We start from the raw sequence: 17,375 nt of genomic DNA on the forward strand, positions 1-17,375 counted from the left end.
CGCTGCTGCCTTGTGGTTAGATCGCAGACTGCTGTGCTAGCAATGAGGGAGGCTCCGTGGCCGTGGGACCCTCCCGGCCAGGTGTGGGTATAATCTCCTGGTGTGCCCGTTTGCTGAAAGCGCAGTATTGGGGTGGGAATTACCCGATTTTCCAGGTGTTGTGTGTCTCAGTTCGCCTGGCTAGGAAAAGGGATTCCCTTCCCCCTTGCGCTTCCCAGGTGAGGTGATGTCTCGCCCTGCTTCAGCTCTCGCTGGTCGGGCTGCAGCAGCTGACCAGCACCGATTGTCTGGCACTCCCCAGTGAGATGACCCCAGTACCTCAGTTGAAAATGCAGAACTCACCGGTCTTCTGTGTCGCTGGCGCCGGGAGTTGGAGACTGGAGCTGTTCCTATTCGGCCATCTTGCTCCGCCCCTTCTAATTGTGCTTCTAATGGGGTAGCTGTGACCCTTACATGGCCACTGAGCATTTGAAATGTGGCAGCTAAGGAACTGATTTTTATTGTAATGAATTGCAATTGATTTAAATCTAAACCTTGATATTTGATTCAGTTATCGGAAAACATTGTGTGTTTGAAACATCTTGGGTGTGTGAATCTACCTTTGCCCCTGCATATTCTATGAAATGAAAAATACAGGTGTAGCATTTTCAGATGAAAAATCCAAATTGAGCTGTGCTGTAAATATAAAATACGTACCTGGTTTCAAAGACTTGCCGCAAATAAAATAATGGAAAAGATCTAACTTTTTATATTACTCACATGTTGAATGATAATATTTTGGGATATACTGGATTAAATATACATGTAAATTAATTTCACCTTTTTAAAATATGACTTAATGTGGCTGTTAGATGGTTGTAGCTGTGCAAATTGAAGCCACAATGCATTCTCTAAAATGACAAGATACATACACTCAGGAATGCTGAATGTTTGCATGAAGAAATGCCCTTCAAGGGCATCTGCACCAGTCTACACACAAGGAAATCTGCCAACATGTCTTTGGAGAAATCTCCTAAATTGCAGCGATGAGACAGATGGCACTCAACTGATAACTCTAATAGACTGTAAATATTGGCATTCAAAAAGGGGCCTGTGAGAAATGAGCTTTATATTAGGTGATGAAAAGAACCATTGGATCTTAAAGGAGCAAATATCTAGACCCCACATTCCCACAAGCACAGTATGTTTTTATGCAGAGCTTCCATTTGGTTATCTTCCTGATGGAGTGGAAGTGTCTCAGCATATGAATTTCAAGAGGATGGAGCTCAATGATCATTCATAGTATGCCAGAACCTTCACTGACAGGAGGAGATTGTTCTTTAGAAAATTAATAGGAAAAGGACTCAAAATGTACATGGTAAGTTAAGGGCATGCAAGACTGAATTTTAGTTAAAATGAAATCAGTAAAAAACTTCTAACTTTCCTAAAGGAAGTAGAAAGCTGGAAAGATATGACGTATCTAAAGTGGAGGAAGCAGTTGCTCCTGAGTTTAAGTTGGGGCTGAAGAAGGAATGAGAAAGAAGGAGCAAAAGGACGCAGAAAAGGGGTGGTGGTTTTGACCATCTTGCCATTGGCTCTATTTACGTGCTGCTGAGGAGCAAGGAATAGCAGCTGCTCGTGAAAGTGTAGTCTGTCACAGAAAGTACAGCATAAGAGCAACTCTACTTGTCATGACTTAGGAATGTGTAATATTTTAAATAGATACCTTAATATAAAGGCAGCCTGATTCACTTAGAGGTTCAGGTATTTAGGTGTATGACAAGAAAATCGAGAATCTATTTCAAAATAAATGTCAAATTATATATCCCATGGAGATTATCCTTGATTATCTTCTCAAAATGATGAATATGTGGTTAATCACAAATTGTATAACAATATGCACAATTTTTTCTTCATTTCGCGTATGTGTTGCCACTGCATTTTATTCTATTGTAGCCCCTTTGGAATTCTCTCCATGGCCAATGTATAAGTTACACAACATTAGGGTTATTATAATGTGAGATTAAAGTAAAATATCACTTCGATGTTATGAGATCCAAAGATTAAATGTTGTGAATGTGGGGTCCTGCCAGCAAGGAGTTCTAGGCCCTTGTGTGGAATATGAAATTGTTCTGGTCTCAGCCTCGCTTTGATGCCACTTGATGAAGGTTGTCCAGTTCCAGCTTAAACTCAGTGGGTAGAGCTTCCAGCTATAACAAATTAGCTTTTAACAGAGTACCATTCTTTCTGGGAACAACTAGAAAAGTGGTTAAAATATTTAACTAACTCTGTTTGAATGCACTGAGGAGCATTTAAAGAGCATTGAAGAAGTTAGTGTTTCAGGGGCTAAGATAGCAGCAGAAGAAAGCACAAAGAGATTTACCTAATGTTTGATGCTGCTTTTCTCCTTGAGACATTTGATAATTCATAGATGTGGCCAATGGCATGAGAAGCTGATCAGAGGTTTCAGGAGGCTCATGGAACTTGAAAGAAGGAAGAAAATAAAAACTGGAACTCAGACCCCGTAAAGGAGGATATTATACAGAGAATCAAACAATAATAATAAATGGCTCTAAGGTGGATTGGATAGAAATTTGCCAGGGTTGGGGGAGGAAGAATCTGCTATATCTAAAAATCAGATATCTAAATCAGATATCTAAAATTAGATCTTTACCATATCTAAAATCAGTTCCAGATGGATGTAGATCTAAATGTGACAAGTAAAACAATGAAACAATATACAACGTGTGAGGAAGGATATCTTCATGATCTTGGAATAAGCAAAATCTCTTAAACTGGACACAAAAGTCTTAACTACAAAGGAAATATTGGATAAATTTAACTATGTTAAAATTTTAAAACTTTAGCTTATCAGAAGATACTGTTAAGAGAATAACAATGCAAGCTGCAAAGTGGGAAAAGGTGTTTGCAATACAAACAAAAGACTCATATATGGAATATATAAAGAATTCCTACAAAAGAACAAAGGCACATAATCTAATATAAAAGTGGGCAGAATCCTTAGTTCACAAAAAAAGATTCTAATGGTTAGTAAACATAAGAATGGTTGCTCAACTTCAAAAGTTATGGGGGAAAAATGCAAATTAAAACCACAACAAGAGGTATATTTTCTGTTTCTGGCCAAGATGAAAGGAACTGGATTTACCTTCTTGCCTGAAACTTAATGAGCCCAAACACACAAAAACAGGAAGAAAACTACACCAAATTGCTCAAATTGGTCAAAGCAATATGGAATTCTCAAAATCATGCATAAAACCAAATTTTATACAAGTGAACAAACATAGGGATGACAACAGACTTCACATTGGAAGCAATGCAAGTGAGCAGACAGTGGAGTAGCAATTTCTTTTTTTTTTTTTTTTTTTTTTTTTTTTTGAGAGACAGAGTCTCGCTCTGTTGCCCAGGCTGGAGTGGAGTGCAGTGGCCCGATCTCAGTTCACTGCAAGCTACGCCTCCCAGGTTCACACTATTTTCTCTTGCCTCAGCCTCCAAGTAGCTTGGACTGCAGGCACCCGCCACCACACCTAATTTTTTTGTATTTTTAGTAGAGACGGGGTTTCACCATGTTAGCCAGGATGGTCTCCATCTCCTGAACTTGTGATCCACCCGCCTCGGCCTCCCAAAGTGCTGGGATTGCAGACGTGAGCCACCACGCATGGCCTACAGTGGAGCAGCAATTTCAATGTACTAAAAGAAAAAAACACCTGCAACCCTAGAATTTTATACCCAGTAAAAATACCTTTTTAAAAAATGATAGCAAAATAAAGATGTTTTAACACATTCAAAAACTCAAAAGATTTCATCACCACCAGACTGGCACTACAAGAAATGTTAGAGGAAGTTCTTCAAGCAAAAGGAAGATGACACTAGATGGAAATTTGGATCTATACCAAAAAATTATGAACACTGAAATGTCAACTGTATGGAAGTAGACAAAATTGGAGCATTAGCCAATCATTAGAAGATGGAATAGTACCAAAAAATAGGAACATTGAAATAATATATATGTAAGTTTAAGTACTGGCCCTATTGATTACTGACAATGTTATTGCTTAATGTTTCTGAACCTCAATATCCTTATATACCAAATGAGGAAAGCATTAGGTATTGTCTCTTTGGCTTCTAAGTAACAGGCAAAACAAAGTGCATAAAGAACCAGTAAAAGTACATAACATATAATATTGTAAAATTGGCCACAAATTCTTTTCCTTCCTTTATCCATGCCCTTTCAATGTGATGTGGTAGTATTGATCAAGGCTAGATACTAATTCTCCATTTGGGTTGCCATATCACTTGTTTTGGCCACTGTGTCATTAGCAAAAGCTTGAAAAGTTTTTGTATACCAACACTTGCCCTTTTGCTGCTCTTTGGAAACCTGTAACCATCCCGTCATGAATGAGTCAACACTAGCCTGCTGGATAATGAGATGAACATGCCCATACCCAAGCTACCAGCTGGGCAACCATCACACACGTGAGAGAAGCCATCGATCACCAGCAGACTACAAATGTGTGGGAGAGCACAGCTGGACTAGCTAAGGCAAGCCAAAACCAACACACAGAATTGTGGCCCGTGAAGAAGCCAGTAAATCTTGGGGTGTTTTGTTATACTGCAGTTAATTAATATATGTTAGTTATGTGTTTACATATTTATATATGTGTATGTGGATATACATTCATCAATATCAACGACTTTATGTGCTACTGATTTAAAATATTTTACTTGAAATTTAAAAACAAAGCAAAAAATTTATTAAAATCAAGTACTAATTCAAGTTTTATTTTCTTTTATTTTTTCCCTTCTTGAATACATTGATATCATTGTTTTGACATCAGTGAGTTTGGGAAGATTGGTGAAAACATCATAAGTTAATGTGTTTCTCTTTACTAGACTGAAATACTCTGCCTAGTATTCATTTTCCCTTCTCTTTTTAATTTGCGTGGATATTTCCTAAATTATTGATATGATTTGGGATTCAAAAAACACGTATGCTTGCTAATACAATGAGATATCAAGATCAGACTCACCAAAGGCTAAAATTAAAGCTCACTAAACAATGGAAAGGATGTGGAGTAATGGGAATGTTCATATCTAGCCTTCAGGATTATAAATTAATACAACTACTTAGGGAAACTGTTTAACAGCATCTTCTAAATAGGAATATATCATACATTTTTATCTAGCAGTTCACCTTCTTAGTGTACATTCAGCAGAGATACATACATAGATGGACCAAAAGAAGTATACAAGAATTTTCATAGCCGCTTTTTTATAGTAGTCCCAAACAAGAAGCAATTTAAATGTCCCTTAACAGTGGAATGGCTAAATATATTGTATTGTCTTTATACAGTGGAATACCATGTAGTAATAAAAATGAAAAACACCTAGTGCTATACCAAATAACATGAATGAATTCAAGTGACATAATATTGAACCATAGGAGGCAGATGCAAAAGAGTGCATACTATGTGAATTCACTTCTGTAAAGATAATATCCCTTTTTAGAGAAATAGTAACTGGCATGCATCATGAGGAGTCTTATGGGTGCTGGTATCCTATTCTTTTTTTTTTTTTTTTTTTCCTGGAGACAGAGCCTCACTCTGTCGCCCAGGCCGGAGTGCTGGAGTGGAATAGTGCAATCTCGACTCACTGCAACCTCCACCTCCTTGGTTCAAGCAATTCTTATGCCTCAGCCACCTGAGTAGCTGGGATTATAGGTGTGCACCGCCACGGCCAGCTAGTTTTTGTATTTTTAGTAGAGACGGAGTTTTGCCATGTTGGCCAGGCTGGTCTCAAAGTCCTGGCCTCAGGTGATCTGCCTGCATTGGCCTGTAATCCCAAAGTGCTGGGATTACAGGCATAAGCCACCATGCCCAACCAGTATTCTATTCCTTAATCTTGTGGTAATCACAAGAGTTGTGCTTGCTTTGTTAAAATTTATTAAGTTGTACACACATGATGTTTTCCCGTTTTTCTGCATATGTATTCCAATTTCCAAAAGTTTATTTAAAAAAGCCAGCATTTGTGTTGTGAACACATTTATACAAAATTATATAATTCATGCATGTAAACATTTTGTGAAAGAAACACAAAATCAATCCTATATGCATTGATGATACATGGATATGTTTAAGTTACAGTAGTAAGTGAAAAATCTAATTACAAAATATTATACTGTGATTTTATTTTTGGTAAAAGCAAATCTGGATTATGTAAGTAATTGCATGTTCATTATTGAAAGTTTGAAAATATAGAAATACATTAAAATGAGATTAATATACTCATTGCTATTTTGAGTGATCATAGTTTTATAAATGTGTCTGTGTTTGTGAGTTATAACATATATACTTAATCAAAATTATAATATTCCTCTACAATTTGATGTTTTGTAGCTGTAAGAGGTTTCATTTTATGAATGTGCCTTACTGATTTAACTAGCTTCTAGAAGGCTTTTTTTTTTATTTAGTCTCTTAACCATATTGCATGCCTATTTCCCTGTACCATGACCAAAACTGTTATTTAATTTTATTATTTTATTATTATTATTTTCTTTGGAGATGGAGTTTCATTCTTGTCGCCCAGGCTGGAGTGCAGTGGTGCAATCTCAGCTCACTGCAACCTCTGCCTCCCAGGTTCAAGCGATTCTCCTGCCTCAGCCTCCAGAGTAGGTGCATGCCACCACACCCAGCAAATTTTTGTATTTTTAGTAGAGATGGGGTTTCACCATATTGGCCAGGCTGGTCTCAAACTCCTGACCTCAGGTGATCCACCAGCCTCTGCCTCCCAAAGTGCGGGGTTTATAGGCGTGAGCCACCGCACCCGGCCCAAAACTGTTATTTAAAACACACACACACACACACACACACACACACACACACACACGCAACCATTTACTATTTTGACACATTGACTTAAGTTTTTACACATGTAAAAATCATGGACTCACTTTATCTCATTCTAGAGATATCATCCACAAAAGACCAGGGTTGCCCATGTTTTGGTTGTGATTTATATTGTTACAAATATTATTATTGTGAGTATTGTCATTATGAATAAATCAGTTAATGAAGACATATGAATGAGTCCTGAGGTGCTCACCAGGCCAGGAGTGGCACTAGACTTGGTGTATATTTTATCCCATTTATAAGCAGCAGCTGCATCTTTAGGTAGATAGGGCAAATACGAACTTAGATATAGGCAGAAAGCAAGCATTAAGGTTTGAGAATATAATTGTAAGCTGTTGTAATTTCATCTTTTTTCCCTTTGTTTTCTGAGTGAACAGTAGCTGTAAGTCATGAAGGTAGATCAACTGATCACTGTACCGGTATGCATTTTAAATTGTAAAATTACCTAGTGATTAAGTATTTTCAGTTTACTTACAATTAGATAAATGTAAGTTCTTTTATTTCATAAGAGGTTCTCCCTGTGCACAGTTCTGATATTTATGAATTTCAGTTACTAAGGTTTGGTTAAATAACACTAGTGCCCTGACAACACGGTTCACATTTCAGATACTATGGTATATTAACTCTGAGTGATTGCATAAAGCACATACTTGATTACTAACTCTTCAGCCCACAAAAATCACTGCCTGAGTAACAGATGTGCATCATGATCAGTGACAGTCATGTCACATCTTTCTAATTCTGTCAGTGATCAGCCACTGTGCTGCTTTTACTCACTTCACACACAGGCAGCTAAGCTTATAGTTAATTCTATGATGAACCTACATGATATTTTTCCTTAGTTAATGGACAGAAGGAAATAGTAACAAAGTTGGAAGTGTAGCAAAGAAATGAAAATTGATAATGCTAGAAGCAAAAATGGAATCGAACATAGATGGGAGTCACAGAAGAGAGAGATGATGGGCAGTTATGACTGAACACCACTGGAGAGAGTGATATGCAGCCAGGGGAACTTAGTGAAGATAAACTTGGGAACATGAATGACAACAGTGGTTTTGACAAAAGGGATGAAAATGTACCAGAGAAAGTGATACCAGCAAAAACAAACACATTAAATGAAACAAATCCCCCCAAACAACAAAAACTGACTTCACATTAAAGAGATTTACAAGAAATTTCATGACATTGAATGCTTGAAAGATAAAATGTTGATGGCTGGATACAAATTCAAAGAGAGTATGAGTTTGTCAAGGCAGAGAAAAGATGCTCATTCTGGACCTTAAGTAGTAAGATGAGAAGGAGGCAAGTGCTATTCAAATAACTTAAGTTTTCTGCAAAGAAAACTGTTTAGTGTTTTAAAATGCAGTCAACAAAATATTTGTTGATGGATTTTTTTGATCACTCTGTATGTTTATAACAAACAGCGAGAAGCTTTATATGTTTTGACAAAAATTTGTAAAAGTTGTTGTCTCATCGTGGGTTTCTCCCATTGATCATTCAGATTGCATAATGTGATTTCAGCCGGTGTGGTCATTTTTATGATTTTGTACTATTCTGCAAAGCCAGGACTAAGTGTATTCAATTTTTGCACTAATCTTTTAGAAACCTACTTAAAATACATGATGAGTTATTGATTCTTTTTAAAAAATGATTTGAAGTGCTCATATCCTTTGTCTATCAAAAGAGGGGCCTATGAAGTATTTGTTTGTTTGTTTGTTTGTTTATTTTGAGATGGAGTTTTGCTGTTGTTGCCTAGGCTGGAGTGCAGTGGTGACTTCTCGGCTCACTGCAACCTCCGCCTCCCTGGTTAAAGTGATTCTCCTGCCTCAGCCTCCCAAGTAGCTAGTATTACAGGCATGTACCACCATGCCCAGATAATTTTGTATTTGTAGTAGGAACGGGGTTTCACCATGTTGATCAGGCTGATCTTGAACTCCTGACCTCAGGTGATAAACACGCCTTGGCCTCCCAAAGTGCTGGGATTACAGGTATGTGCCATAGCACCCAGCCTAATTTATTCTTTTTAGTTGTAAAATGAAAGGCCTTTCCAAACAGCTCACTGGGAAGAAGGAATTTTAATTTTGGGTTAACAAATACAAAGAGATCTCATAAAAAATAGAACAAATCTGAGGGCAACAGGGTCCACACTAGTTAAAAAAAAAGTCTTGTTCCCTCAGAAAGTTTAAATAGAAGACAATATGAAAACATCTAACTTTAACTATGCCATATATAAGAAATAGGAAAACTCTGCCTAAGGTTTGTGCTTCCTGGTCATTGAGTTACTACAGAGCTAGAAGTTCTCGAAATTATTTTCTCACCCAAGCAATAATGTGTAAGGGTGTCTGATGGCTGAAGTCTCATTTATCCGAAGGCTTTTCAGTTGAATATTATCTAGGCCCATTACACAGTAGAAGCCATTCAACATCTGTGTACTTCCTGGCCACTTCAGCTGTGAGAATGATTTATGAGATTATTGGAGACTTTCTCTATATTAATATCCTCTGGGTAATGTACAGGGATGGAGGAGAACAGAACCCAAGCTGTGATCAGGCAGCTACCACTCTATCTGTGTTTAAAGTAAGCGAGAGTCTCAAAAACTCATCTATTTTAAACTCAGAGGGCTTCTTGCTGTGATTTTCTTTGATACTAAAACTGCATGTACAGCAAAAATGAAAAGGCTGAAAGCTTCAAAGATTAAATCACCCTAAAGAAGTTCCTTACCAATATTGGTGTTGGTCTTGTCATGCGGAAAATTTAGGCAGGTTGCTATTGTTTCTAGAAGCTGCTGTGGTATACTTACCATGTCCGGTTAAACTGCATTTCAAGAAAAGTTTGTTATAGCAGTGGAGCCTATATGCTTGGAAATGTTTTGTATTGCTTCACCCTATCTTCTGGTTATCAGCAGCTCATATTTATTTCTTTCTGTTGAGGTAAAATATAACATAAAATTAACTGTTTTAAGTATGCAATTCAATAGTATTTTGTACATTCACAGCATCTTGCAACCACCTTTAATCTAATTCCAAAACATTTTCATCAAGCCAAAAGTAAAACCCCCTATCCATTAAGCAGTAGCTTCTCATACCCCCCCTCCTGCCCCTAGCAGCCACCAATCTGCTGTCTGTATCTATGGATTTATCTGCTGTGGATATTTCATATAAATTGGATAATACAAGATGTGACGTGTAGTATATTGTGACTAGTTTCTTTCATTTAGCTTATGTTTTCAAGGTTCATCCAAGTTGCAGCGTGTATCAGTAATATTCCTTTTAATGATTGAACAATATTCCATTGTATGGATATACCACATTTTGTTTATCCATTCATCATTTGATGGACATTTAGGTTGTTTCCACCTTTTGGCTATTGTGAATGATGCTTCAGTGAACAGAGATGTACAAATACCTGTTTGAGTTCCTGTTTTCAACCCTATGGGTATATACCTAGGAGAGGAATTGCTGGATCATTGGTAATTCTGTTTAAGTTTTTGAGGAACCACAAAACTGTTTTCCACTTAGCAGCTTTTATTTGCACCATGATAACAAGGGAACATGTATTCCCATTTCTGATGCTTCCTCTGGGCTGAACCCTGCCCTTTACTCAGTCTACCCCAAGAGAGATGATAGAGTAACCTCCATGATTAATAAAGTCAGTTCTCTTTTGTCCCCTTGGGTGTGAATTTACCTACACAACACATGTCATTGTTTCCTTTCCTCCATGACAAAAACATAGGGCAGTGCTCCCCAGAGGAGGCTTGTTCTGGTCTGTGCTAACGTAACGAGATGAATAAGTGTTATGCATGCTGGGATTGCGGTTGGAGGCCAGTTAGATTTTGTTCTTCAAACTGACTTCTGCAAAATAAATGCTAATATTTTGTCTTTCATCTGATCTTTATTGTTGTTGTTGTTTTTTTTTTTTTTTTTTTTTTTTTCCCCAAATTGTCTGGAACCTGCATAGAGTTCAGTGTGCTATTTACTGATTTTGTACTGGAGAATGCAAAACTTAGGATGTAAGAGGTTATGATACCAGAAGAACTTGATCTGTATAGGTGTGGCCTGGAATTATAGATTCAATATCTAACTGCCACTTACTTTTAGTTATGTCAACTTGGAGAATTTACTTAATATTTTAGTTTCAATTTCCTTATCAGTGAAAAGGAGGAAATCCTACTCACCTTTCTTATGTACCAAGGATACTCTGGGGCTCACCAAAGTATCAAGGCAAGTGCATGTTAACAGACAACCCGCCCCAGAAAAGTAAGATTCTTTCTAATTGACATTTTCATTTCAGACACTTTAATAGCTTTTCATAGTGTACACTAATGCTGTGAATTTGAATTTTTGAAACTTTACTACAGAAGCCCCAGCAGGATGCATGTCTACAGGAATACGGTAGAGACAGAGAAGTCAGTACGCCTCCAGTCATCAAGTAGAAAATAGGTCACTTTTCATGGTAAATATTCGTCAGCCAATATGTGATGATTTGACCAGAGTGGCTGGCCACTTCTCCACCAAGATCCTTTCAAGCTCTGACATTTTAGAAGTAACTTATATCTTGAGGGAAAACATTTTGAGAAAACTCTGACTCCATAAAGTTTCATGACTTCATATGGCATCATCTCTAGATTATCAGAATACACCTACAGTAAGAAATGCTCTTATCTTTTCTAATATTCTCATTTTAGGTAACACATCACCTTGCCAAACTTTTCGACAGCATTGCGGATCTGCAGTTTGAAGACAATCAGGATGTTTCTGCACACAGGGCAGTTGGAATGTACAGCAAAGAAAAGGAGTATGTCCCGTTCCAAGCCGAATGTGAATGTGTGGGCCATGTAAGATTTGATTATGAGGTTTTCCATGCTAGGGGAGTATTTTCAGCATACTCTTAGAAGGTTGAATTAAACAAGAACAAAATTCAACTCAGGTCAAATCAGGCTTTGCTTAGTTTTGGGCTCAGAGGTTCCTTTTTACCTGTATCCACTGTGACAGAGGGCTCTTCTGCCGTGCGTCCCAGTTTCTACTCATGTGGCTTTGGCACCCAGCAGGGTCTCAGAGATGCTAGGAATTGAACTAGACAGAAGCAACTGTAACAGATTGAATGAGTGACCCCAGAATTAGTGGCAAATGCAACTCAGTGACTGAGTCTCCTACAAAGCGTATTCTGTTTTCACCACTGCTCAGAGAACAGAGAAGGGTTGTAGTAAAGCAGCACCTTGCAATAAAGCTTGTTTTAAAGAGGCTTTATGGTTCAGTAGTCCATTGTGAATGTTATAAATGGCTCCTCGTAAATACAGTTGATTGAGTCTAGCAAGCTGATGTCCTATACTCTAATTACCATGTGCACAGAATTGAGTTAGCATATTCTCTCCTCTCGCAGCCAAATACCTCAAAAATATTCTTAACAGTTATCCACAAGAATGGCTCATTATAATTTATGAAAGCAATTCTGGTGTTTTCAGATGATTTAGGGAAATTGCATCTTTTTATGATGATGCTCTCATAGCTTGGGTTAATCCACAGAGTGACTGAAGGAATAGCGTCTACTGGAGAACCATTTGGGTTGTGGCAGGGGTTCCTTAAAGTATTTGCAGAAATGCGAGTTGCAACCTTGTTTTACAAGGGTTTTCTTTACTCCTTTCTGTTCCTTTTTAATATTGTACCAGAAAAATCCTGCCAAATGAAGGAGAAGCAGATGGTGGAATACTTTGATTAAAATATATTTTTTGATCTCTTGGGCTTTTTAGGATGATGTTATAATGATTAGAAAAAGTTGCCATAAACTCTCTTGACAAAAGTGTGTTGCTGTCTGCTGCCTCCCAGCAAACTGCTCGCTGACTGGCATGATGCCCGGAGAGGGATAGTCCAATTGATGGATGTGTTTGTCATTAGCAGGAACCCTTGATATTGAAAGTTTTTATAGTGCTCTAATTTATTCTGTATAAGCAACTTATGCTAGAGACTTGTAAACATATACAAATTCACCCTCTAATTGCCTTTCTTTTATAAAAAGATGCCTTTAATTTGGTGCTTTTTTTTTTATTTCTGCACTCTTTTAATTGGATTCCCCCCAATTTAGTCCATTAGTATATTTTTCAGCAAGTGTTGAATACCTACTGTGCGTCAGATGCTAGGTCAGGCTTTTGGGAGTTCAGAAATGGTCCTTGTCTTCGAGGAGCTCTTAGGCCCATTGAGAAAAAGGATATGCCTATAATAATGGAGGTAGCAATTGTTGTTATAGGGGGTTGGTTGAGAAGTACCAAAAAGGGAAGGATCCAGCAAGCACCTCATCAGAGCTTAGTTCTCAAAGCACACTGAGTTAGGTTGTCATTGTTGGCACAGTCATCTGTACGTGAGCTGACGTATTGACATATATGTGTGTTTGGTCTTCCCAAATGGACTGCAGAGTTCTTGAGAACAGGTGGCCGTGTGGAGGATATGGATCCCAGGGTATCCAGGAGACGTACAATAATGACTGAATTAATGAGGGAACTTGTTGCTTGGTGACATTAAGAGTTACCCTTAGTTATTAAGGCGGAGATACCAGACCCCATTGGTTAGATCAGAACAACCTGATCTAATTCGCTTAATCTGAACTCCTGCTTGTTAACAAAGCAAAGTTGTGAAGCCAGAGGGAAGGCCTTTAATAAGAGATACTGAGGCAGTTGCCAGGGCAGTGTTTCCTGTTTCTTTCAAGAGAGGAGGTTGTCAGCTCGTTAACCACATATCACTCCGTCCCAATTCTCTAGAGGTTCTAGGAATGCTACTGCTCTCTTCACAGGGGTGGAGGAAGAAATCAGTTGTATCATCTTAAGAATCTCATGTGATTCTTGGTATTTATTTATTATAGTCACTTTTTATTGCTATGGTCAATTATTTGCAAATAATATATGTATCCTTTTAATTATATCCCAAGCAAACAAATACCTGGATTAATATAACAAAATACATTTGACAGGATGGAAAACGGGCTAAGTTGTATTTGTGGGAGCAAAGTAAGCTTCAATTAAAAAAAAAAAGATTAAGTTTGACAAGTCAGCAGTTGTCCTCTCATACTCTCCTATGGTCTAATTTCTGACAAGTGTGAAGATTAGAACCAGTAGGGAATATAATTAAGGTACTTCCTGGAAACATTTTATCTTAAAACTAGGAACTATGACAATTTTAGAGAAGAGTTCAGTAGATTTAAAAATTAATAGAAAAAAATTTTAACTGAATTTGTATTATTAAAGCTCTAGAATATGACTCATACCTCTACAGGTGTCTGTAACGTTTGGTTTCTGAAAACACTGTGTGTTACCAGAGGGGAATCTTGGTCTAGAACCTCCTTGCTTTCAAAGCTGAGAAATGAGTAATGGAGAACCCCTTTTCTGTTTAAGCTGTTGAAAGTTGTTAGCCAGCTGGTGGGTAAAGTAAGATGAGCATTATTCCTGGGAGAAGACAGATTCATGTAGGAGAAAGATTTCACCATCAGTTGCTCACTTTCCTCTATGAGTTATCCCTCTTGCAGTTTTCTACCTAGGTTTAAAATGAATCCACCTGGGGCATTACCCTCTGCATGGCCTTAGAGCCAGTAGGAGGATGAAATTATCCTTCCGTAGTTAATCCTGTGTTACAACATTTCAACTTGCTTCCAAAGGTGGAAACATGGCTTCTGCAACTTGAACAGACTATGCAAGACACAGTGCGTCATTCTATCACAGAAGCCATAGTGGCCTATGAGGAAAAACCTAGGGAACTGTGGATTTTTGATTTCCCGGCTCAAGTTGCGCTAACCAGCTCACAAATATGGTGGACCACAGATGTAGGAATAGCCTTCAGTAGACTGGAAGAAGGCTACGAAACAGCCCTGAAGGATTTCCATAAAAAACAGGTATTTTATAGATTTGTGATTTTGAGACATAAAGGAACTTCAAGATGTAAGCTTGCTTCATTCATTCTTTTAGTCATTCATTTACAGAGTGTCTTCTGTGTGCAAAATACTATGCTGGGAAGATTTTAGCAATCAGTTGTTAAATCATTTTTTACCTTTGTGGTATCCTTCTAAATTTCTATACGGGTTTTTAAAAAGTACATCATGTCTATTGTCTTCTAAGACTCTAGGATAGCACTCATCCTAGATACTGTATATACTTATTTTCTTCTGTGTAAGACTCTCCAACTAGGTAGATCATGTATTTATTAGAAAATATGTGTATGATTTGCATTATTCAAAATAGTGGAGGGTGGCTTAGCAAGAGTGAATATTTTCATGGGCTTTGGTTTTCTGTTAATTATAAATTACAGATGAGAACTTTGAAAAATAATCTGTTTTGAATTCTCTTGGTCCCAGTTACCCTGTGACCTTTCGTTAAGTCTTTCATCTTACTATGTGCTGTGAGCTATATAACAGTTCAGAGATGTAGTCTTTCTTTGAGCTTATAGAATCAGAGTATATTAGGCTTGAAAGGGAGTTTAAGTATTAGTTTGTCTACTCTTCTGGTTATCAGTGGATAAAATCTGAATCCAGAAATATGAAGTGGCTTTCCCAATGTTGCACAGTTTATAAGTGAACCTGGTAGGATTGCACCCTCTTCCTGGTACTGAGTTAAAATGCTTCCCAATGTTCCTCATCACCCCTTTTCTGCCTTAGCAGTACTTTTACTTCAATATCTTAAGAATTAAATGGATTTAGATAGCGAGTGATCCTTGTATTGTTAACACATTTGAAGATTCAAGTGTAGATTATTCCTTTTAATTTTGCTCTTTCAATGTTGCATAGCGACCACCCAGCTTATTTATAATACTAAAGAAGTTTTGTACCGCTTACTTTTGGAGAAAAGAAATTCTTGATTTTACACTCTTAGGAAGGTAAGGTAATGGTTTCTGTTTAATAGGCTTGAAGTTACAGGATTCAATTTAAAGAAGTGGCTGGTTTCTTCCTAGGGTGCCATTTTTGCAATTCTAGTAACTGCCACTTGGTTGCTGAAGCTGAGTAGTTAAATTTTTCTTTCATGGACATAAATAACTGAGATAATTAAAATGCAATTCTATTATACATTTCTTATAAAATAGCCTCTGGTTAATTTACGATATTTATGCTTTTATTATGACCATTTACATTGTGCATTTAAGGACATTTAAAAATACTTGGTTAAAATAATATCCTCTTTTAAATTTCAGCTATTATCAATCACTACTCAAACTTAAATCTTTCTACAAGCATATTCCTACTTATTTTACTCTGTTATTTTTCTCTTAACTCTTATTTCCAACTTGTCTTTTTTTGTTGCTAGACTATTTTATTGCTTATAAGGTTAAATGATGTTTTATGGGTATTATTTATATCAGCTTTATTTTTCTTTTATGGTTTCTTTGTTATTGTTTGCTGTTGAAGATGATAAAACAAATACAGTCACAGAAAATGAAAAGAAGGGACATAACATTTAAACAACATCCATAAATTCATTTTCAGGAGAAAATTATTAACATTTTGACATGCAAACATCAAAATTTTTTCTCTGTTTACTGTCTATCTTTATCTGTATTTCCTTATGTATGTATAGACATCCCTATTTATAGGTATAAACATGTATAAATCTCTAGCTATTTATATATAAGTGTAGTTATTTATGTAGTTGTGTATCTGTGTCTGTAGATATACATTTAAAAAATTATTTGACATTCCATACATTTATTTGATTACTGTATATTTTCACTCAATATATTATCTACATTTTTTCTTGTCATAAATATACATCAGATCCACACTAAAAGTGACTGAATATTATTCTTGGTATGGATACACCAGAATTCATTTTCTTTCTTCTCCTTTCTTTCAGTTTACTCTGGTTGTCTAACTTATTATCAGGCACTGTTCTAGGTTCTGTGGTTCTAGCAGTGATGTTCCTCCACTCAGACACTTACATTCTAATTAATTGTTAATAGATCTTACATCTCTCCTCAAGAATCTTAGGATCATTTATTCTTTTCTCCACTCCCCATCTTACATGCAGTCATTTAAACCTTTTTTTTTTTTCGTTTTTTAATACTTTTAAGTTCTAGGGTACATATGCATAACGTGCAGGTTTGTTACATATGTATACTTGCACCCATCAACTCGTCAGCATCCATCAACTCTTCATTTATATCAGGTATAACTCCCAATGCAATCCCTTCCCCCTCCCTCTTCCCCACTCCCCATAATAGGCCCTGGTGTGTGATGTTCCCCTTCCTGAGTCCAAGTGATTTCATTGTTCAGTTCCCATCTATGAGTGAGAACATGTGGTGTTTGGTTTTCTGTTCTTGTGATAGTTTGCTAAGAATGATGGTTTCCAGCTGCATCCATGTCCCTTCAAAGGACACAAACTCATCCTTTTTGATGGCTGCATAGTATTCCATGGTGTATATGTGCCACATTTTCTTCATCCAGTCTGTCACTGATGGACATTTGGGTTGATTCCAAGTCTTTGCTATTGTGAATAGTGCCGCT

General features: G+C 37.1%; 1 protein-coding gene across 1 annotated transcript in view; it reads left to right on the forward strand.

Moving 5' to 3' along the window:
* DNAH11 (dynein axonemal heavy chain 11) overlaps positions 1-17,375 on the forward strand; it is a 396,815-nt gene that overhangs the window by 109,031 nt on the left and 270,409 nt on the right. Inside the window, exons 29-30 of the mRNA XM_017871552.1 lie at positions 11,590-11,739; positions 14,544-14,777. Coding sequence (XP_017727041.1) covers positions 11,590-11,739; positions 14,544-14,777 — 384 coding nt within the window. The remainder of the gene's footprint in view (positions 1-11,589; positions 11,740-14,543; positions 14,778-17,375) is intronic.

The sequence above is a fragment of the Rhinopithecus bieti genome, unplaced genomic scaffold (genome assembly GCF_001698545.2).
Source record: "Rhinopithecus bieti isolate Rb0 unplaced genomic scaffold, ASM169854v2 scaffold_5882, whole genome shotgun sequence".
In the NCBI taxonomy this organism is placed as follows: domain Eukaryota; kingdom Metazoa; phylum Chordata; class Mammalia; order Primates; family Cercopithecidae; genus Rhinopithecus; species Rhinopithecus bieti.